A 22408-nucleotide genomic window follows, 5' to 3' on the forward strand; every position below is an offset into this window, starting at 1 on the left:
TTTGGCCAAAACATCCAGATCACTTTTCAGAAAGAAAGGCAAGATGCTGTAGAAATTCAGGTCAGCTCTACAATATTCAATAGTCCATGTAGTCAGCCATGGCCAACTAGCCAATGACTTTGAGACACGGAATAAATCATAATTTCAAACTCAAAATTACAGCAATTATAAGGTCTTCCAATATTTGTTCTGCAATCGTAGATAAAAGAGAGTGGGTTTTAAAATTTGCCTAATTGTACACATATCGACTTGGCACCCACGGCAGGCACTTGAGGATATACAGCAGTGAAAAGGGCTCTGAGCACAGTGCATATGGTTTACTGTGTTTTACTAAATTAGAAGATAATGTATCCTGAGTTTTTTTTTTTTTCTGAGTTTTTTTAATAGTCTATTATTGCTATAAAAATAAAGTGATTTTATATTTATGAATTTCACGCTGGATTATTCTACTGAACTTGAAGTATTTAATATTTTCATGATTACTGAGAGACAAAGGGAAGGAATGATGCTATTTTTAAGGTCATACAACACACACACACACACACACACTCACATGCACAGAACACATAATGTTTTACCATATCATGTTCCAAAATTCAATTAACCTTACATGGATTGAAGGGCATCTAGTTTTAAAGAATCCAAACAAGCAAAACAGGTCATTCAGACTGTACAAGTATCTTTGGATAAAAAAGCTGTTGGTAGTCTGCTAGGTGCAAGAAGTACGGAACACAGAACAGCAAAGTTAAATGTTAACACGGGAGGCCAAGAACCCATTCAGTTTCATGGATGGCTCTACCAGAAGGCTCATGCACTAGAGACACTGCTAATCTGATAAATCAGAAGCCAGATTTACTCTCTACTTAACTTTTCCTGTGAGTATTATTTGGCCATAAGTCACTCAAAGGCACCTAAGACCAGCTTCATCATTCTGTCCCTTCAGGAAGTCCCAGGGTATCTCTGAAGTGCAATCCTAGAAGCTGAGACAGTGAAGCTCTTTGCATATTAGTGACTGAGAAAAATTTGAGGCCCATAGGATATGTGCCTCTTGAAAAGCCAGGTCCTTTGAGAACATGACATGAGTCACTGCTGGCTAAACTCTGGTGTGGCTGATGGCTGCTTAAGAGAAGGACTGCTGCATGGTGCTCTGCTTGGAGACCCTGGTGGAAGATGTGGTTATCGTGTAATTACAATGACTAGACTCCTCTAAGCCTGAGTCTGGCAGGGGACCCGGGACTCCAGCTGCAGAAACCACAGTCTTTTTGGCCGTTACCGAGGTTTCGGCAGGGATCTGGTAACTAGATTGCAGCGTGGAGGCTGGCGTCAGCACTCTTTCGGTCACTGTCACGTTCTGACCTGAGGCTACACTGGGCGCAGCCAGCGGGAGCTGCAGGCTGGAGCCTGGGGTGAGGAAGTGCTCTCTTTCCTGCACCATGACATATTGAGCGTCGGGCAGAGGCGGGGTGTCTTCCAGGGGGTCAGACGTGCCCCCGTGGGGTTGGATGACCCTCTCGGTGACCACCACGTGCCCCCCGCTAGCGTACTGCTGGTTCCCTAGGGTGGACGCCGGGGCATAGACCCGCTCGGTCACGATCAGGCCCTGGGACTGTTGGGGGCCCAGGACCACTGTGCTTGGGGGCCCCGTGGCGCCCGTGGCATAGGACGTTTCAGTCACTATCATGCCGCCGGAAGCCAGTGTATCAGGAAGTGGTGCAGTGACCTTTTGAGCCTGCCTAGCGGATACAACAGACTTTTCAGTGACTATTTCCTGAGTTATCTTCTCTGTGTCTGCCTCATGCAAAGGCTTGGGACCCTGAAAGCTGCCACCTGAGGCATAAGCGTTCTTGGAGTTAAGCCTGGTTTGCTCATAGAGGGACTGTGAAACTACCTTCTCATCTGCTTCTCTTGTGGGTTTTGCCCTCTGCTGAGTTTCTGCATCCATCTCTATTTTTCGACCCAAGCAAACTTCAGCGAGGGTCTTGAATTTCAATCCTAAGTCATCTAAGAAGCGGTCATCTAGCTCTCCTTCAATGAAACTGCAGCAGCCAATGGAACCCCGGAGAGACTCTGTTTCTTCCTGAGAATAAACCAGAAGGCAATCTTTGGCTGTGTGGATGTCATCTTCCTCGGTGTAAGAGGCCACTTTCTGAAACAGAAAGAGAAACAGGCATATAGCCAGTGACACACTTCGTTTAAGGACAATGCTCTTGATTCCTGCTCAAAATGTGAAACCTCTAATTATAAGGAAACATCAGAGAAACACAAATTGAAGGACATCCTACCACACGACTGGCCTGTATTCTTAAAATAGTATTAATAAATGAGAAAGGCAGAGGGAATGGTTTCAGATTAAGAGGAGACACAAGGGTCATGACAAGTAAATGGAAAGCAGCACTCTGGAGTAGGTCTGAGATGGGAAAAACAACAGCTATAAAAGACATTATTGGGATAATCGGCTAAACTGAGACATGGAATGTGTTATTATCTCTCTGTACCATGGAGACGTAAGAGGATGTGTGTGCGTGTGTGTGACAGAGAAAGCAAGCAAAAGCAAATGTGGCAAAATGTTAATATTTGGGTAATCTGAATAAAGGGTGTGTGTGTGCATGCTAAGTCGCTTCAGTTGTGTCTGTTTGTTTGCAACCCCATAGACTGTAGCCCACTAGGCTCTTCTGTCCATGGGATTCTCCAGGCAAGAAAACTGGAGTGGGTTGCCGCGCCCTCCTCCAGGGGATCTTCCCAACCCAGGGATCATACTCGCATCTCTATGTCTCTTGCATTGGCAGACAGGTTCTTTACCACTAGCACCACCTGGGAAGCCCCGAGCAAAGCATACATAGGAGTTCAAACTTTATATTATTCTTACAAATTTCCAGATGAATTTGAAATTATTTCCCAATTAAAAGCTGCACACACATACATAATCAAGACTGACTCACACAGGATTAGAGCAGAGTGGGAAAAAGATACTGAAATAAAACAAACAGGGTAGCAGAATGGAGCCTGGCCATGAGACAGAAAAAGGATGAGAAGCACTTTTCCTTGAAACTGACCAAACCACCATCTCCCTGGGGTCTAGCTGATCCTTGGGGATGGGCAGCTGGGGTGAAAGCAGAAAGCAGGGAAGCACTCGGGTACTTTGTGGCCATGTAGAAAGGAGGTGGCAGGAATAAAGTGGCCTCTATGGAAGCCCATTGGGTCCCCAGCAATCTGACTCTGCCCATCCCATGCCCAGGCATGATCGTGTTCTCCAGAAAGGCTTCTAATTCCTAATTCCAGGAATCAACTTCCTGACTGCATTGCATCATCCTTCCTGCAACTTTCCTCCTAATTTTATGTGAACTGCCTCAAAGATGAACCAAGTACTTGCCTTCAAAAGAAAACACTTAAACAGGCGTAGTAGATTGTGTTTTTTAGGTCACATAGTCTCTCCCCTCCCACCCTACCGGCTCTGCAGAGGACCGCACTTTCGGACCCACCCACATCAGCCCGACCACGTGACCTGCTCTGGCCAATGACACGCGAGTGGGGAAAGGCAGTGGCTTCAGGGGTCTCACTGCTCTGGTCTCTGCACCCCGAGGACGGGCGCTTCCTGGGCACAACCTGAGCAGAGGTGCGCTGAATGGCAAGAGCATGACTGTGAGAAATACGCCCTGGTGAGAAGTAAGACTGTGAGGTCACTTGTCACCACCACACACTGAACTAATTTGGTCCCATCTCTCCTTCCTCACTGCCTGTGAGCACCCTCTTCAAAGGAACACAGTCCCATTCAGATCCAAGAACATGATTTCGCTAATAACATCACGTCCACATATAAATGCAACTTCCCCCACACAGAGAAACCAGCGCTTACCTCAGTGAAGTAACTTCTCAGGAACGCCTCGCTCACCGCCCCCGCGCCTGCTCGCGCTCCGGCCACTTCTCTGGCCGCCCCCGCGGCTCTCGTGGTCCTGAAGGTGTCCGAGGTCACCATGGCCCCGGTCGTCCCAGTAACCTGGGTGGCTCCGCCCGAGACGAGGCTTCTGTATTCTTCCCAGCGGCCTTCCGCCTCGGACATCTCCTGCTGCCCTTTGGTGAAGGAGGCGGAGCTGCCTCCTTTCACGAGAGCTTCCTTGGCCGTCACACCTCCGCCTGCCCCAGCGCCTACGGCGGCACCGTCTCTGAGATCCGCCCCCAGAAGAGGCAGCACCACCTGTGGGAGCACACACCGCGAGTCGCGGACGGTCAGTACGCCTGGTGGAGGGTCTGAGCTAAGTGAGCCGGTGAGAGTGTTAGGCACTCAGTCACTTTTTGTGACCCCATAGACTGTAGCCCGCCAGGCTCCTCTGTCCATGGAATTCTCCACTCCAGGGAGTGGCTTGCCATTCCCTTCTCTAGGGGATCTTCCTGACCAGGGATCGAACCTGGGTCTCCTGCATTGCAGGTAGATTCTTTACTATCTTAGCCACCAGGGAAGCCCAAGCATAGGAAGGGAGTAAGATATTTGCCCAAGGCAAATTAGCAAAAACTTTGAATGACTTCTCTTTGAGTCTTCTGAAGATCTCCGCTCTATCTTCTTCATTCTCTTGTGTGCTAAGTCACTTCAGTCATGTCTGACTCTGCAACCCCATGCATGGTAGCCCACCATGTTCCTCTGTCCATGGAATTCTCCAGGCCAGAATACTGGAGTGGGTTGCCTTTTCTTTCTCCAGGGGATCTTCCCCACCCTAGGATCGAACCTGTGTCTCTTATGTCTCCTGCATGGGCAGGCGGGTTCTTTACCACTAGTGCCACCTGGGATGCCCAGTAAGTGGGTAGGGAAGGGGATTTTGTGACATTTTACAAATGTCACGGGGGCTGTGGGTGCACCTCTGCAGACGTTATGTATTGTGTGGACTGGAAATGGAGAAGCACCTGGTTGTGAAAGACTGCCCATGTAAATACTGGGACAAACCTTCCTACCTAAACCCCTACACACTCTTGCTCTATTTAGCCTTTGTTTGACGTTCCTGGTGTCACTACCTGACCCTCTGTCTACGTTCTCTATAACTCAGGACCTGACCTGTGTCAGTAGAGCAAAACCACCCCAACTCGGCCCTGGCAACAAATATAAAGTAGGCAGTGTTTAACGAAGGCACGTGAATGAAATCTGTAGGAACTGGTTTACTCTCATGACTTATGATGTCAGAGACACTTCCTAAGACTCCTTTAAAGCAGCAAAGAAGACACTGGATTATCTGACCTTGTCTTCAGGCGGCGCCCCCTCGTTGTTCCACGGATGCAGCATCTCTATGGTACCCGGGATGGGGGTAAAGCCTTTGGCGCCCTTTCCACGATGGCACACCAGCAGTAGAAGTGGTATAACTGAACAGAAACAAAATCCAGTACAGAGAAGATTAGTCTCGACAGATCTCCAAATTTATCTTGCATAGTCTTGGAATTTGCATATCACTTTCTAGAGTTCGGTCTTCACTTACTTATAGCCCTATTTTTCTGTTTTTCTTTTCTTCCCCTGATCCAAACTCAACAAGTGTGTTTTGGGTGAGTCATACCAAAGCCGAAAGGCAGGATGAAGGAGTCTTACAGATTCAGAGTTCCTGTCCATCACAAAGACTGTGGTCACTGCCTGTGGTCACTCAGTGGAACATCAAGACTGGATTTGACACTATCCAAATCATCAAAACCAATTTAATAGCTTAATTTTTTAAAAACCACTTTAATTTTTAACATGTGCTTCTGTGGTGGCTCAAAAGGTAAAGAATCTGCCTGCAGTGCAGGAGACCCGAGTTTGATTCCTGGGTCGGGAAGATCCCCTGGAGAATGGAATGGCTACCCATTCCAGTATTCTTGCCTGGAGAATTCTATGGGCAGAGGACCCTGACGGGCTACTGTCCGTGGGGTTGCAAAGAGTCAGACACGACTGAGTGACTAATACTTTCACAGACTATGGTTACTGTGTGTAATAAAAAGACTGAAGACAGCAAACGTTTATCAAGTGTCTGCCATGTGCTAAGCACCCCCATTAAACCCGGGGAAATCTGAGGTGAAATGGTAGTGCAAGACATCCCAGGTGGGTCAGCTGAAACAAGTTATTATCGTCAGGTCAGTATTTTAACCCATTAAATGGAGATGATGATATAAAAGTGCACTGCAAACTGTTGAGTGCTGTATTCAACTGCACATATGCTAATGGCTTGGATGCACCCCTCTTCTGACAGAGAAACAGCAGAGGCTGCCTTGGAGGCGGGGGTCTGCCCATGAGCAGTGGGCAAGTGGAGTGGCCCCATGTGCCCCCAGGCTGCAGTCTTCTGTTCTTCCATGAAAGGAAACCCACAGTCATTGGAGGGCACTGGAGGGCAGGCAGGAAGGGATGGCCAGTTGTCACTGCTGGGAAACATATAAGTGCTCAGAGGGTCTGGCTCCTGTTGGTGCAGGGGAGGGGCAAGCCAAGCAGAGCCTGGGGGGAGGTGGAGCTCTGACAAGTCAAGGGTGCAAAAAGCAAGAACTGATGGGAATCAGATCAGTTTGTAAAATAACCTTGTACCATGCAACAAGTCTTTTCTGAGAGTTTTCCATGCACAAGGCACTGTGTGGGGAAGAACAGATAACTCACCTCCCTCACAGAGCTTAACAAAATGGGGACACCCACAAGGTTGAAACGTATATCTAATAATCTTGGTTACTGAAATCAGGAAATGATACATTTTTATAAAACAAAATTCTGAAGAGAGCTCTGATAGCTTTTGGTAAATTGATCAATGATCAATTCTTGCTTCCCTTCTCACCCTCAATAGCATTCTAGTGTGATTACAGAAAAACTAAAGAAATCAATGAGTACTATAGTAACAAAATACTAAAAACACCCTAAAAAGACACTAGAAATTACTAAAAGAGGAAGTACTCAGTGATGTCCAGCTCTTTGCAGCCCCATGGACTGTGTAGCCCACCAGGCTCCTCTGTCCATGGGATTTTCCAGGCAAGAATACTGGAGTGTGTTGTCATTTCTTCCTCCAGGGGATCCTTCTGACTCAGGAATTGAACCTGACTCTCCTGCTTGGCAGGCAGATTCTTGACCATTGAGCCACCTGGGAAGTCCCCCCAAAAGGGAACGTACAGCTTTTAAAGTACTTACGAAGCAAGAGCAGAAGGGCAAGAATTATGAGTGCAATTGCGGCAGGTCCCAGGCCAACGTAGGAGTCAGCCCACATTTCTACACAGCCACTGCCTTCCACACACTTGCAGACTGTGAGTGTAAGGATCTGCTCTTCAGGACAGCTGAAGCCTTGACTATCTGCGATCCGGAAGTGAATTTCACTTCTCCCATGCTGTCTTTTGGTTTGTTGCAGTAGCACACTGGTGTCTGTAAGGGACAAGAAAATAAAGTGAGTGGCTACCGAGAAAGGGGCAAGATTAAATTACAGAAACATTCTTTTTTTTTTTCCCCCAATTTATTGAGGTATATTTAATTTACAGTATTATGTAAGTTTCAGGTATACAACACTGCAATTCACACTTTTTGAAGGTTATACTCCATTTACAGTTACTGTAAAATATTGGCTATAACCCCTGTGACATACAATATATCCTTGCAGCTTATTTATGTTAACAGAGTAGACTGTACCTCTTAATCCTCTACCCCCATCTGGTCCCTCCACACTTGCCTCCCCCAGTGGTAACCATCAGTCTGTTCACTGCATCTCTGAGTCTACAAAAACATTCTTTAATTGCTAATCATATTTAGCTTCAGTTAGTTTTATTATTCCATAACTTCTCTGTTGAATTCACAGTGTGCTCGATGAGATTAGTCCAAATATGCAGGTGAAGATCACAGCATCGTTTCTGAACACACCTTCCTTTTATGATGACTAACGTTAACAAATGTGCGTGATCTACCTGATGCTAGGAACTCTTTCCATTACTGGGATACAGTGACAAACAAGTGGTGAGTTAAATGATATTTCCATCGAATGACCATTTTTTTAAAATTTAGTTTTTCCTGTTTAAAATAACTACTTATTTATTTGGCTGCAGTGGGTCTTAGTTGCAGGATCTCTGAACTTCACTGTGGAATTTGGGATCTTAGTGTTTCATGCGAACTCTTAGTTGTGACCTGTGGGGCCTAGTTCCCTTGAGCAGGGATCAAACCCGGCCTCCCTGCATCAGGAGCTCAGAGTCTTAGCCACTGGACCAGCAGGGAAGTTCCTATCCTACCATTTCTTAAAAGAATTTTATTAAGGCATATTTCAAACAGAGGGTGATCAAGGAAAGAACATAATTAACCCTCATGGTACTCATCTCCAGCTTTAATAATTTTCAACAATGGGCCAATCTTATTTCATCCAGTTCCATCCCTTTTGTTCCCAACATGGTATGTTTGAAATTTTGAAAAATTTCAAATCTACAGAAAACTTGAAAGACTATGACTGATACAATGAGTTTTGATATACTCTTCATGAACTGTTTACATTTTATAACAATACTATCTCTCTACATGCACACTTTTTTTTAAACTGAAGGATAATTGCTCTACAGAATTTTGTTGTTTTCTGTCAAACCTCAATATGAATCAGCCATAGGTATATGTATATCCCCTCCCCTTTTGAACCTCCCTCCCATCTCCCTCCCCATCCCACTCCTCTATTTTAAGGTAAGTTGCAGATCTCATGACCTTCTTCAGCATATACCTTCTAACACCAAAGGATATTAAGTCCTTCTAAGAATTTATTATTGATATAAAAATCTAACAGATAACTCATATTCAAACTTTTCAACTGTTATAAAAACATCCTGCATAATTCTCTCTCTATGGCTTTTTTTTTTTTTTTTTTTGTAATCCTGGATTCAACTGAAGATTATGCCCTGCAATTAGTTGTCACCCTAGTCTCTGTTAATAATCTACAAGAGTACCACCTTCCTTTTGGCCCTTTAAGATCTTGACCTTGTTGAAGCCCACTTATTTTAAAGGATGCTCCACAGTTTGAATCTGTTTCCTCCTGATTGGATTCAGGTTATACATTCTTGGCAAGAATATTACACAGAAAGTGTTGTGCAAATGACCTTTAATCATATGTTTAAAAAATGTGACTGATTATTTAAAATTTTTTCTTTCAACCTGAATAAAAATCATGACCAGTTTTCACGAGTAAAAGGACTGATCAATTAAAATAGCTTAAAACTTTTCTTGATATATGTTTAACTCACTAAAAAATAGTTTACTTGGGGACTGCCCTGGCAGTCCAGCAGTTAAGAATATGCCCTGCAACACAGGATAGCGATTCCTAGTTAGCGAACTAAGATCCCACACGCCTCAGAGAAACTAAGGCCATGCACCCCAACTACCAAGCCCACTTACCACAACTACTGAAGCCCACAATTACTGAAGCCCGCAGGCCACAACTAGAGTGTCTGTGTGCTAAAATGAAGATCCTGTGTGCCCCAACTAACACCTGATGCAGACAAATCAATAAACAAATATTTAAAAAGTTTACTTGCAAGACATGTAAAGATGGATAAATACCAAAATAAAAATGAGGTATTTGGGGTTTTTCAAATTTATTTATTTTTGGAAGTAAGAGATAGCCTCTTTACATCTTAAGGTGCAAATTTTACAGAATCTGATAACCATAGCTAGAAATTTACTTATAGATAATCCCCAAAGTTCTGTAGAAGTGAGGAAAGCATCTAGTCATTCATTTGAGGAATATGAGGTTGTTAAAAGCAATCTAGGAGAACATGGGTGAAGAATACAATTAAATTCACAATTGGCTCTGAGGGTTAGGGAAGGTGGAGGCGGAAGGAAGGGTACAGAAGGGTCGTCCACTTTATCAGCGATCATTAAAAAATAAAAGCCTGATTCAAATATGACAAATTGTTAATATTTTTTAATTCTAAGTGGGAAGTACAAAGGTGTCTGCCTTATTAGTGAAGTCACTCAGTCGTGTCTGACTCTTTGCGACCCCGTGGACTGTAGCCCACCAGGTTCCTCGGTCCATGGGATTTTCCAGGCATGAATACTGGAGTGGGTTGCCATTTCCTTCTCCAGGGGATCTTCCCAACCCAGGGATTGAACTCGGGGTCTCCTGCATTGTAGACAGAGGCTTTACCGTCTGAGCTACCAGGGAAGCCCTTTGTAACTGTCTGTACTTAAAAAACTTCTCAAGTAAATAAAATAGTTACCAGTCAATCCTAAAGGAAATGAACCCTGACTATTCACTGGAAGGACTGATGCTGAAGCTCCAATACTCTGGCCACCTGATGAGAAGAGCCAACTCATTGGAAAAGACCTTGATGCTGAGAAAGACTGAGGAGAGGAGAAGGGGGCGACAGAGGATGCAATGGTTGGATGGCATCATCGACTCAATGGAATGAGTTTGAGCAAATCCCGAGAGAGAGTGAAAGGCAAGGAAGCCTGGTGTGCTATGGTCCATGGGGTCGCAGAGAGTGGGACATGACTGAACAACAACAACATCTATTATCATGACAGGTGGTCACACATCTCATTATATAGGGCTTCCCTGGTGGCTCAGATGGTAAAGAACCCGCCTGCAATGCAGGTGACCTGGGTTCAACCCCTGGGTTGAGCAGATTCCCTGGAGAAGGGAGTGGCTACCTACTCCAGTATTCTAGTCTGGAGAATTCCACGGACAGAAGAGACCAGCAGGATACAGTCCATGGGGTCGCAAAGTTGGACACGACCAGGCCACTAATACTCGCTCACTCACTCATTATATAACCAAGGAGAAAAAAGGCAAAAAGCCTGGGACACAGCATCATGTCTCTCCCAATTGCCGAGATAAATAAAGTATAATCTCAGTGACTTTCTGGTATAACACTCTAACACCTATGTGTATCCTAAAGCGCTTTACGTTCCTCAGGCTAGGAAAAAATTCAAGAGCTCATCAAATTCAGATGTTTTTATCTTTAGATAGAAAATTCACTGTGTATTTGGAGAGGCAACAGAACATAAAGGTAGAGAGTAGACTCCACAGCCAGACTACGTGGGTTCAAATCCTATTCCATCAGCTCTTAACTAGCTGTGACTTTGACAACGTTAGTAAAACTTCCTGAACATTTGTTTACTCATCTGTAAGATGTTGATGACAGTAATGCCAAACTTCTAGCATTGATAATATTAGTAAAGTGCTTAGACTAGTGCCTGGCATCTCAAAACATCATGTTCATTAGATAAAATAAATACATCTTGGAATCCCAGCAGATCCCATGCAAAACACATTTACATATCTTAGTCAAAGAAAAGCAAACTCCAATCAAGCAGTCAACCTAGGTGGGAGTATCAGACTTCTGTGAGTACAGAAGGAGATAATGTGAACCAGGGGACCAACCTATCTTGAGTCCTGGGGTCTGTGACTTAATTACCATTAAGAAGAATCATCTGGATGTCTACATCCCAAGGCTCATGATAGCTGAAAACTTGATCTTAACTAACCTGAATTAATCAGGATTGTGACTGTCTTCCCTTACTGGGGAGACAACTTGAGTTAATCAACAATGTAACTATCTTTTGCAAGTGAATCATAAACCCTAAGAAAGATTCAGAATTAAGTATAGGAATATTTAAGCAAACTAAAGACAAGTTTTAGTATTTTTGTAAAGAAATTACTTGCACATGTTATTGTATTTCTACACTTACAATATTTTAAGGAAAATTAGCCCTATTGACACGATAGCTTTGTAAGTCCAGTTTAAAACGTGTAATTATGTTACTCATTTAGATTCATGGTTTTAGGTTGAAATATCACTGGTTTGTTGGAGGGGACCACAAAAGAGGATTTCAGGTGTGATATACTTAGAAGTTAAATTCATTGGAATTTTAAAGTATTAAGAATCATAAGAAAGTTTTATTTAATTCAGATCATTGAAATACAAAAAAAGGAAGCCAAATATACTAAATGTATAAATGTATTAAAACGTTGAAGGTGTTTACTTTGTAAATTGGACCAAACACAGATCAAAGCCTCTTAAAATTACTGCATGCCTAAATTTGCTAAGCCTAAAAAACCAGTGAACTTGTAAGTTAGGAAAAATTGGGGTATTATATCTAAAACTCTTCTGAAATGAATACCAACTGTTTAAAGCAAGAGTCTTCTGGAGATTACTTTTCAGCATTTGAAATCCAAAAGAACATGTCAATAAGGGAGCATGTCCCAAGATCTGGATATATGCTCATGTCCTTCTGGCATGGGGGTAGCAGGACAGACAGCTTCCTTTTCATGTTATATCCATCACTCACCAGCTTCGTGACTTCAGACAAGCTACCTAACTCTAGTTAAGTCAAAGCTCTCTCAGCTGTGATCAGGGAATGATGGTATGGGGTAAGGAATAAATGTGATAAAGCATAAGAAGGGTTAGCAGAGTGTCTGGCACATGGTATATGCTCCGTAAGTGTTATTTTTAATGGAATCATCATTACCATACCTCAAGATTTCTAGAAGGCACCTTAGACTAGGATTACTGTGCTTAGAAAGGCAAAGTACTCTTCAAGCTTATGAGACAACTACTTCAAGAGTGATTTGGGGAATACCCAGCTACTTTTAAAATGTTAGAGGGGACTTCCCTGGTAGTCCAGTGGTTAAGAATCCACAACGCAATGAAGGGGATGTGGGTTTGATTCCTGGTCTGGGAACTAGGATCCAGCCCACTACAACTACTGCGTGCGTGTGTGCGTGCACCTGATGTCGCTTCAGTCAAGTCCAACTCTTTGCGACCCCATGGACTGTAGCCCACCAGGCTCCTCTGTCCATGAGATTCTCCAGGCAAGAATACTGGAGTGGGTTGCCATGCCCTCCTCCAGGGGATCTTCCCAACCCAGGGATCAAACCTATGTCTCTTATGTCTCCTGCATTGGCAGGCGGGTTCTTTACCACTAGCACCACCCGGGTAGCCTGACAACTACTACTGAGCTTGGCACCATGACTAGAGAGTCGATATACCACAAGGAAGATCCTGCATGCTGCAACTAAGATCTGACACAACCAAGTAAATAAATAAAAATTAAAAAAAAAAAAAAAAAAGAGAGAGAGGTATTAGACATCTATTTTTCTTCTTTCCCTCCGGGTAGATTATTTATCATCAGGCAGATCAAACACACTACGCCTGAGGTTCAGAACTTCATTTTATAAACTCGACTGTATTGGAAACACAATTTATGCAAAGCAAATAAGTAACTGCATTATGAAGATTTTATTTGCTTTGCAAATAGAATTCTATCGTGTTTAACATTTAAATATATAGTCTGGAGATGTCTGCTTACCTTCCCGGCGTACTATTTTCCATCCTTCTGCCATTCGGGCTGGTTTATCAGTGACCGAGAAACGGAAAGGCCGGCTGTTCTGAGGCCCGTCCAGGTCCTGAGCGGTCACGTTCACGAACGGCACGTCGTCACAGACAGTCCGCACAGGCTCCACCAGCGTGGGACAGTTGTCATTGACGTCTTCAACATTGACAACAACAGTGCCAGTGATGGTTTTCCTAGGATATTCTTAAAGATAGGAAAAAAAAAAAAACACCATTCTGGTCATACTGCTCAAAATGGACACGGTCTGAATTCTCTAGTCAATTTCATAAGGAGAAATAGTATCCAATTAGGACACTGCTTATCTTAGATATGTTTTCATATTCAGATCAAGTAATGTCTTTTAATCCACTAAATACGTAGAAATGTGAGGGTTTACCCATTTGACCTTTCTATAAAGCCAAAACAAAGGTCTCCGTGGTTGGAAAATAAAATCTAAATACATATAACCAAGAAAAGATGTTTCTTTAATAACTTACCTTCTGTCATAGCCAAAATCTTTGCAGTGTATGTACCATTTTGGACATATCTGGATTCATAATCAGGAATCTTCACGAGTTTAATTTCAGAGGTGGCAGGATTCACAGAGATCCAATTGTCTATATCATCAAATTTGGCATATCTGTTAGAAAAGAGAAAATTAATTCTGAACTCTGGATAAACTGAGACTATTTATAACTAATATCTACAACTCTTTTAAGCTTAATTTCTGCTTTATTATGTATGTTCTTATTACAGGCATGTTTGGAATGTTTTTAAATTTCTTGAGACTATCCTAAAAGCCCCTCTGTTTATCACTGTCTCACACCTACTTTGGAATCCTCCTTATTTCTGTAACATACCTCAGACATGTGCACAAGGGCAACCACCCCCTGCCTACTCACCTTGCAGGGTTATGAGTTGCTCTTAGCCTGTCTTACAGCTTTCAATCTAGTTTCCCTTAAATTTGGAGTTAACCTTTTGAGGATAACTTAAGTCATCCAACAAGAACTCGTGGAGAAAAGCTACCTTACATCCTATTGTTTCTTGGCATATTATCAATATTTAAAAATAACAGGTTTTTTTTTTTTTTTTTAAATAACAGTTAAAAAAAAAAAATCAATGCCTTAAATGGAAGTGCTTTAAATTTGCTGGACACATGTACACCTATGGCTGATTCGTGTTGATGTCTGACAAAAAAGAACAAAATTCTGTAAAGCAATTATCCTTCAACTAAAAAATAAATAAATAAATTTGCAGGATATTTTTGGTTGTTAGGAGCAACAGTCTTCTTTTGGTTAGAAACAGCTAAAAGTGAAAACAAAGCTGATAAGATGATTTCTGGTTTTCTTCTCTCAAAGCAAAGGAAAATTATAGAGTGGAAAGACAGCTTCAGGAAGGCAAGTAGAACTTTCATAGTATATTTTCACAAAAGTACGTTAATTTAATCCCATCGAGTTTAAAACATATCCAAATACAAACATAAACTAAATAAACATATGAGTATTTGGTTCAAGCAATTAGATTATTATTTTGTATTAAGTGGCAGTTTAGGCATATAAAAATGAGTGGCTAACATAGAGCAATATTTATTTATCGTTACTATTAAAAAGTTCCAATTATACACTTGAATTAAATTTTCCTGCCTTTTAATACTTTTGCCAGTGAATGATGATACCTTTGGATACTCACAAATATTTTTGAATTTCATGGCTGGAATTTTAAAGCTTGAACTTAGCTCAATGTTTTCCCACATTATACTTATAACCAAGACAGTTACAGTGATAAGAATCACATTTCACAATGGAAAGCTTTGTGTGATCTCATTTAAGGAATGTTCTGTTTTCTATTGTTAAAATTAGGCACCATTCAAGGCAGGATAGTGGCTCACATGTCATGTCAAATATCCGTAACAACTGATGCACATGGATAATCAAAGTAAATCATGACAAAGTTGAGAGTGTTTCTTCTACTGTTCTCATCAACATTTCAATCAGGTGAATACTGGAAAATTATTTCACTTAGCTGTGCCTTTCATTCCTTATCTGTAAATAATGATTTTACAAATAAGGTTTGAGTTAATCTTTAAGATCACTCTCATTATAAAGTTGTATGCAAAAGAATAAGGTACTTTTGACAAGAAACATGTTTCATTATTTTTCAAGGTAGCACACATCATCTTTTGATATGGTCATAACTCTTACTGAAAACAATGACCAAAATTAAATAGGTAGATGAAAACAGAAGTTCCAGTAGATGGCCACAGTATTATTGAAGAGTAATAAATCAGAACATTTAAGCCTCTCAGCGGACAGTCTGAGAAGTCATAAGGAATGCGCATCCTCAGGTTTAGAGCCACAGAAATAAAAATTAGGCTACAAAACTCAAAAGAAGCTGGACTGGGGCCTGAAGGTAAGCTGCACAAAAAAGGATCACCAAGACATTGCAGAAAACACAATGGAAACTGTTTGCTAATATTATTTTAGAAAAAGGTCATTTGCTACTATTGGCTGATGAATTCTATGAGATTCTCCAAAACAAAAGAGACTGTTGAAAAGGTTCCTCCATATCCCCATTCGTGCTATGGTTGGCAGTGTTTCATGAAGTGCTGGCACCCAGGGACACAGGCCCAAGCAGAGTGAAGCAACCGAACAACTCTGGTACTGACAGCAGGAAAACAGGAGCCATGTGATGGACATCCAGGATTCCACGGAGGCTGAAGACATCAGGAGCACCTGCTGAAGAACACGGCTGCCTCCGGCCGGCCACTGCAAGACCTTCAAGGACGCCAAGCGTGATGCTTGCAGCGCCCCCTGACGGTCATCTTGGGTGGCAGGTGAGGATCCTTGTGCTGTACTGTGCTTAGGCGCTCAGTCGTGTCCGACTCTCTGTGACCCCATGGACTGCAGCCCACCAAGCTCCTCTGTCATGGGGATTCTCCAGGCAAGAATATTGGAGTGGGCTGCCATGCCCTCCTCCAGGCAATCTTCCCAACCCAGGGACCAAACCCAGGTCTTCCACATTGCAGGCGGCTTCTTTACTGTCTTGCGCCACCAGGGAAGCTCAAGAATACCGGAGTGGGTAGCCTCTCCCTTCTCCAGGGAATCTCCCCAACCCAGGAATTGAACCAGGGTCTCCTTCACTGCAGGCAGATTCTTTCCAGCTGAGCTACCAGGGAAGCTTAACTTCAACCAAATAACTACAGGTAAGCAGAGCTTCATAAATTACAGCCCTGTAGAGTCATCTCTTGATGGCAAGGCTCTGAGAGCCAAGATGTAAACTCACTTTGCAGATGTGAATGGACCATGCAAACCTAAGGTGCTGCTACAGAATGGGTCTAATACAGGGTTGGCATATGATGGGTTCTTTAAAAATTAAAAAAAAATTTTTTTTTTTAAATTTTTCGGGCTTCCCTGGTGGCTCAGATGGTAAAGCGTCTGCCTGCAATGCGGGAGACCCCGGTTCAATCCTTGGGTCAGGAAGATCCCCTAGAGAAGGAAATGGCAAGCCACTCCGGTACTCTTGCCTGGAAAATTCCATGGACAGAGGAGCCTGGTAGGCTACAGTCCATGGGGTCGCAAAGAGTCGGAAATCACGCAGCGACTTCACTTTCACTTTCATAGCCCATTAACAATGTTGCCATAGTTTCAGGTGGACAGCAAAGGGATTCAGCCTTACACGGATATGTATCCATTCTCCCCCAAACTCCCCTCCCATGCAGGCTGCTCTATAACATTGAACAGAGTCCCCTGTGCTATAGAGTAGGTCCTTGTTGGTTATCCATTTTAAACATAGCAGTGTGTACATGTTGATCCCAACTCTATCCTGTCCCCACCATTCTTCACCTCGGCAACCGTAAGTTGGTTCGCAAAGTCTGTGAGTCTCTCTCTGTTGTGAAGAAGTTCGTTTGTATCATTTCTTTTCAGGCATCAAGTAGGTTCTTCATAAATATATTTTGAATAAAGATCACCAGGATCAAGACAAACATTACAAGTTTCATCATCCCCTGGACCAAAGAGCCTAGTTTGAATGAAGATCAATTTTCAAGGCTGATGATCAATTAAAACTGGTTTCCCCATTATTAAAATTTTAATGCATTATGCAGCTTTTTTTCCCCTCTTAATCAAAATTATGTAAAGTGAACTTGCAGTAAATTTTACTTGCTACTTTCTTACCTCTAAAGACAGATTTTAAAAAGTTTCTTTCTGAACTTTCTCTTTGTTGCTCTTTAGCCTTCTCAACCCAGAACTTTTTAATTAAAAAATTAAAAAAAAAATTTACAATGTTGCATTGGTTTCTGTCATACAACAATGCAAATCAGCCATAATTATACATACATTCCCTCCCTCCCTAGTCTCCCTCCCCTCCCCCAATCCCATCTCTCCAGGTCATCAAGGAGCACCAAACTAGGCTCCCTGTGCTACATGCATCTTCTCACCAGCTATCCATCTTACACCCGATAGTCTATGTACGGTGATGCCACCTTCTCCATTCTTCTCACTCTTTCCCTCGCCCACTGTGTCCACAAGTCCCTTCTCCATATCTACATTTCCTCTCCTCCCCGGCATCACTTTTCTGAACCCAGCCAGCCTTTGCCTCATACTTGGGTCATGGAGGGAAGGGGTTCTTGGGGAAACGCTTGGCCTCTCAGTGACAACACAACTCCAGGAATTTCATCTACAGGCCTTTTGGGGTCTGTAGGCCCCCCAAGCAGGGTTCAAAGGACTGAAGTGTCCAAATTCCATTATGATTTTTGAAAAGAGGCATTCAAAGTAACTTAGAATGAGGAAATAATATTCACAACCATCTCTTACCTTACATGGGCTACCTTTCCAGTGTCTTCATCAAAAGCCTGAAATTTCCCCAGTATTTGGCCCTGGCTTGATTTCTCCATGCTCTCGCTCGTGTGAAATCGGATTGTGCTGCTTTTAAAATAAACGCCTTCTTTCACATTTTTTACTTTGACTTTGATGGGAATGGATGTCGGCTTGTATTTATCCTTAATTGATTTGTGAAAAGCTGCTCTGTTAGTGACGATAACGCTCAAGTCAAGATTCTTCATTGTTTCATAGTCTACCTCCTAGAAAGGCAAAATCAGAGGGAATTCTTTTAAAAGGGAAAACAATAGAACACACGCATGTGGTTTCAGTGTCAGATATTATATAATCATTTAAAACATGAAAAATACAGTAATACTGACTATAGGAAATCCCCAATATATAAATGAATTCCATTCTGAAAGCATGTTCGTAGTCCAACTTTGTTCATTAAGTCCAACAAAGTTAGCCTAGGTATCCAACTAAAACAATTGGCTATATAGTACTGTACTGTAATAGACTTATAATACTGTCAAACAAATAATACATAAAAAACAAACACAAAAAATAAAACATTTTTAATCTTACAGTACAGTACCTTGAGAAGTACAGTAGTACCATACAGCAGATGGCATCCAGGGGCTGGCATCCAGTGAACAGGCAAGAAGAGTTATGGAGTGGAGGAGGGAGAGGGGGAGGGAGGTGGTCGAGCTGAAGGATGGTCAGCAATAGGAGATGGAGGGCGAACTGCAGTTTCACTCATAGTTTAACATGCAAACATACGTTCTCATTTTTGAAGGTTCACTACTTGAAGGCTCATATACAGGGCACTCTTATATTGATACCATGTCATTAAAAATCTGCGGCCCCTGGGACTGCAGCCCACTAGTCTCCTCTGTCCATGGGATTTCCCAGGCAAGAATACTGGAGCAGGTTGCCATTTCCTTCTCCAAGGGATAGTCCCGACCCAGGAATCGAACCCATGAGTCTTGCATCTCCTGCATTTGCAGGAGGATTCTTTATCACTAGCGCCACCTGGGAAGCCTAAGGATGTTTAGGAAGCATCCCCAATTTTAGTTAAGATCAAAATCACTTCAAATATATATATTTTTATTTTTAGCAATCTGAAGTGATTCTTTGCTTAATTAAAAAAAAGTTATGGGACATTCAATATAGGTTAATATTCCTTAAAAAGTGTTCCATGGGTTTGTTCTGGCAAAAACGGCTACTTACGTAGCAGCAGACTGCCAGCTCTGTCCCATAGCATATCATAAAGCTGAGACCTCACTGCATCTTATTAGGTAGCACATAATATTAATTTGTCTCTTTATTAATGATGTTCATTTTGATCATTTGATCAAGGTGCTGTCTCTGAGGCTTCCCCACTGTAAAGTTATTTTTTGGCCTTTGTAATTCACGTGTATTTTGTGTGGTGGTACTTTGAAACTATTTAAGTACCCCATTTCTCTGCATATTTTCTATTTATGTTTGTTTATATTAGTATAAAAAAATAAAAGGAGACCTCCTGGAGAAAAAAAATTATTGGACTATATTAAACCCAGGAAGGGGTTTTCAAATTTGTTTAAACAGAGAATCTAACCCCCTTCTTTATACCATGATGTCTATTAATAACTGGTTTGCTATTAATGCCATAAAAGATTAACCCTCTTCAAATACTCTGTTCTTTGCGAATTGTGGTATTACATTTGATTTGATCAGTTTATCACTCTCTATATATTTTCCAATTTGTCCATTTTCTTTTTAAAAACATTTCTATAGTGTTCTACTATTTAGATACACTTAATTTACTTAGCTATTCTGTTATTAGGCATTTGGACGATTTGCAATTAACATTGCTCTGAACATCTGCATGCAAGTTTTTGTTTTAGATACTATAAATGTTTTTACTTTTTCTTGGGTGAACACCTAGGACTAAATTGATGGGTCACTGGATTAGTACTCTATTTAACTTTTTTACAAAACTGCCAAACTGGGTCTACCATTTAATGCTTCCACTGTCAATGTACAGGAGGTCTGGTTTCTCTATATGCTTGCTGGTATTGGTGGTGCCAGTCTTGTTTGACTACAGCTTCTTTCTAGCCAGGTGAGCAGCGGTAGCCCACATAGACTCAATCTGCACCTTCCCTAATGTCTAACGATGCCGGGTATCCTTTATGTGCACACTTGCTATTTGTGTATCTTCTCTAACTTCCTGTGAATGGAATCTGACGGTTGCCCTTATACTTTCGGAGCGATTCTTTATACAATTGAGAAAGTAAATTCATAATTTTCTTAACCTGGTGCTGTCATTTTACTACTAAATTTACAGTAACTCTGTCCCTTTTTGTGCTACCGTGGTGCATTAAGGGTGTTTTTATTATTCATCACTATGTTCATCACTATGTGACTGCTTCTCCTTCCGTGCAGTATTGGCTTTTAATCTCAAGCACTGAGGATGGCTGCACCTGTAATCTAGGACTAAAAAAGGATGCTTAGTGCTACACAAGCAGGTAAATTGATTTTGTCTCTAATGCCATTATCCATTTATTCAGTAATCATAAAATTTGTCTTCCCTTTAAACATGAGCTAATCTTATTCTGTTTTCCTCTGCTTTACAAAAAGAGGTCTATGTACATACAGTAGTCTATTGATAAATGGTATCCATAATTATTACAATGAAACTTCAAGTTAATTTTCCTCTATTCTGTTATACATTATATTATCGTTATTCCTCTATTAGGGTTTACTTACTTTACTCTATAATAAGTTTTGTAAAAATGTGGATGCTTCTGGAATCAATTTTTGTCTGTGACTTAATGAAATGTTTTGAAAGCTTTAGCTTTGCATTTTATTTTAAAATTTGACATTCTATCATGAACCACTTAACATATAGTGGTATTCTTCCTTTTTAATTTTGTTAAAAAAAATCCATCCTCTAACTTGCTTAAAAAATTCTGTAGGAGTCAGGGTTTTAAATGTTTAAGACCCATATACTTATAACACTATTTAATTTTCATTGATTCAATTAAGCAGAATTATACACTGTGTTTCAAAATGTAACCCTCACACCACTGACATTAGAAATACAAAGAGTATGACCACTTAACAACCACAGAACTTGGGCAAATATGGATGGCACCTATCTATAACATTCTGGCACCAGTACTTATAAATATTTGGAGCTCAAAATACATCAGTATCCTCCTCTGGACCAACTTCTCTCATTCCAGGTTTGAACACTAAGTCCTTACCTTAACCAGGGTCACGATTCCTTCATTAGTTTGAGTATCAGTTTCTATGCGGAAATAACCCCCTTCGTTTCCTGATGCAAAAGTAAAATTTGCTAACCAATTATCGGAGCCTACTTCATCTGCGTCGGACACTTTTATGCGTAAAACCTCTACGTTGGCTTGGTTTTCTTCAATTGATCCTTCATACTGCAAAACACAAACAGGAGGTTTTTAATCTGATGGAACACAAACTTAAGTGATATATTTTTAGTTACGACTGACATGTAAGTAGGCACAAATGTTATAAAAATAGTAGTTACCACATTACTGTCGACTACAGGTATATTGTCATTGACGTCCAAAATACGAATCTGAACTTGAGCTTGTTTTACTGGTTTATCTGTTATTTGTCCATTGCCATCTCTTGCTTCTACTGTCAGAGTGTAGCTGCTGTATTCCTGCAGGGCAATGAAAAAGATCCGGCTGGGGTGAAAATGAACTGCTCCGAAATCTGTCTTTCTGGTTTGAGTTCACTTTATCATCAGGGGAATGAACCACAGTACATTTTATTCATAAGTAAGTTTCATGGGGGCTTCCCTGGTGGCTCAGTGATGAAGAATCTGCCTGCCAATGCAGGACACACAGGTTCGATCCCTGATCTGGGATGTTCCTACATACCTCGGAGCAAGTAAGCCTGTACACCGCAACTACTGAGTCTGTAGTCTAGACTCCAGGAGCTGCAACTACGGAAGCCCGAGGGCCCTAGTCTGTGCTAAACAAGAGAAGCCACCGCAATGAGCAGTCTGCACATCACAACTAAAGAAAAGCCAGTACAGCAACAGAGACCCAGAGCAGCCAAAAATAAATAAAGATTTTAAAAAGTTTCATGACCTGCTGTTAATTCTGTGAAGATGTTGTTTGTTTGCCATCAGAGCTTTTTTTAAAAGGGCAGAAAAGCCCAGAGCAGTTGTTGACATCAAATTCTTAATTACGTCATTGGTGATATTTATCAGGAGATGAATCTCTCCTTAAAATAGTCTGAGCACAAAAAAAAGTGCTTTCAAAAGGTAGTCAGCATTACACTGGAAGTG

General features: G+C 41.7%; 1 protein-coding gene across 1 annotated transcript in view; it reads right to left on the reverse strand.

The window, feature by feature from the left end:
* Positions 1-357: 357 nt before the first annotated feature.
* DSG2 (desmoglein 2) overlaps positions 358-22408 on the reverse strand; it is a 53101-nt gene continuing 31050 nt past the window's right edge. The window contains exons 7-15 of the mRNA XM_043888768.1: positions 21638-21775; positions 21339-21524; positions 18085-18350; positions 13771-13913; positions 13250-13477; positions 7112-7339; positions 5222-5343; positions 3854-4192; positions 358-2146 (exon numbers count right to left, since the gene is read on the reverse strand). Coding sequence (XP_043744703.1) covers positions 1121-2146; positions 3854-4192; positions 5222-5343; positions 7112-7339; positions 13250-13477; positions 13771-13913; positions 18085-18350; positions 21339-21524; positions 21638-21775 — 2676 coding nt within the window. The 3' untranslated portion in view covers positions 358-1120. The remainder of the gene's footprint in view (positions 2147-3853; positions 4193-5221; positions 5344-7111; positions 7340-13249; positions 13478-13770; positions 13914-18084; positions 18351-21338; positions 21525-21637; positions 21776-22408) is intronic.

Source organism: Cervus elaphus, chromosome 27, assembly GCF_910594005.1.
Source record: "Cervus elaphus chromosome 27, mCerEla1.1, whole genome shotgun sequence".
NCBI lineage: Eukaryota > Metazoa > Chordata > Mammalia > Artiodactyla > Cervidae > Cervus > Cervus elaphus.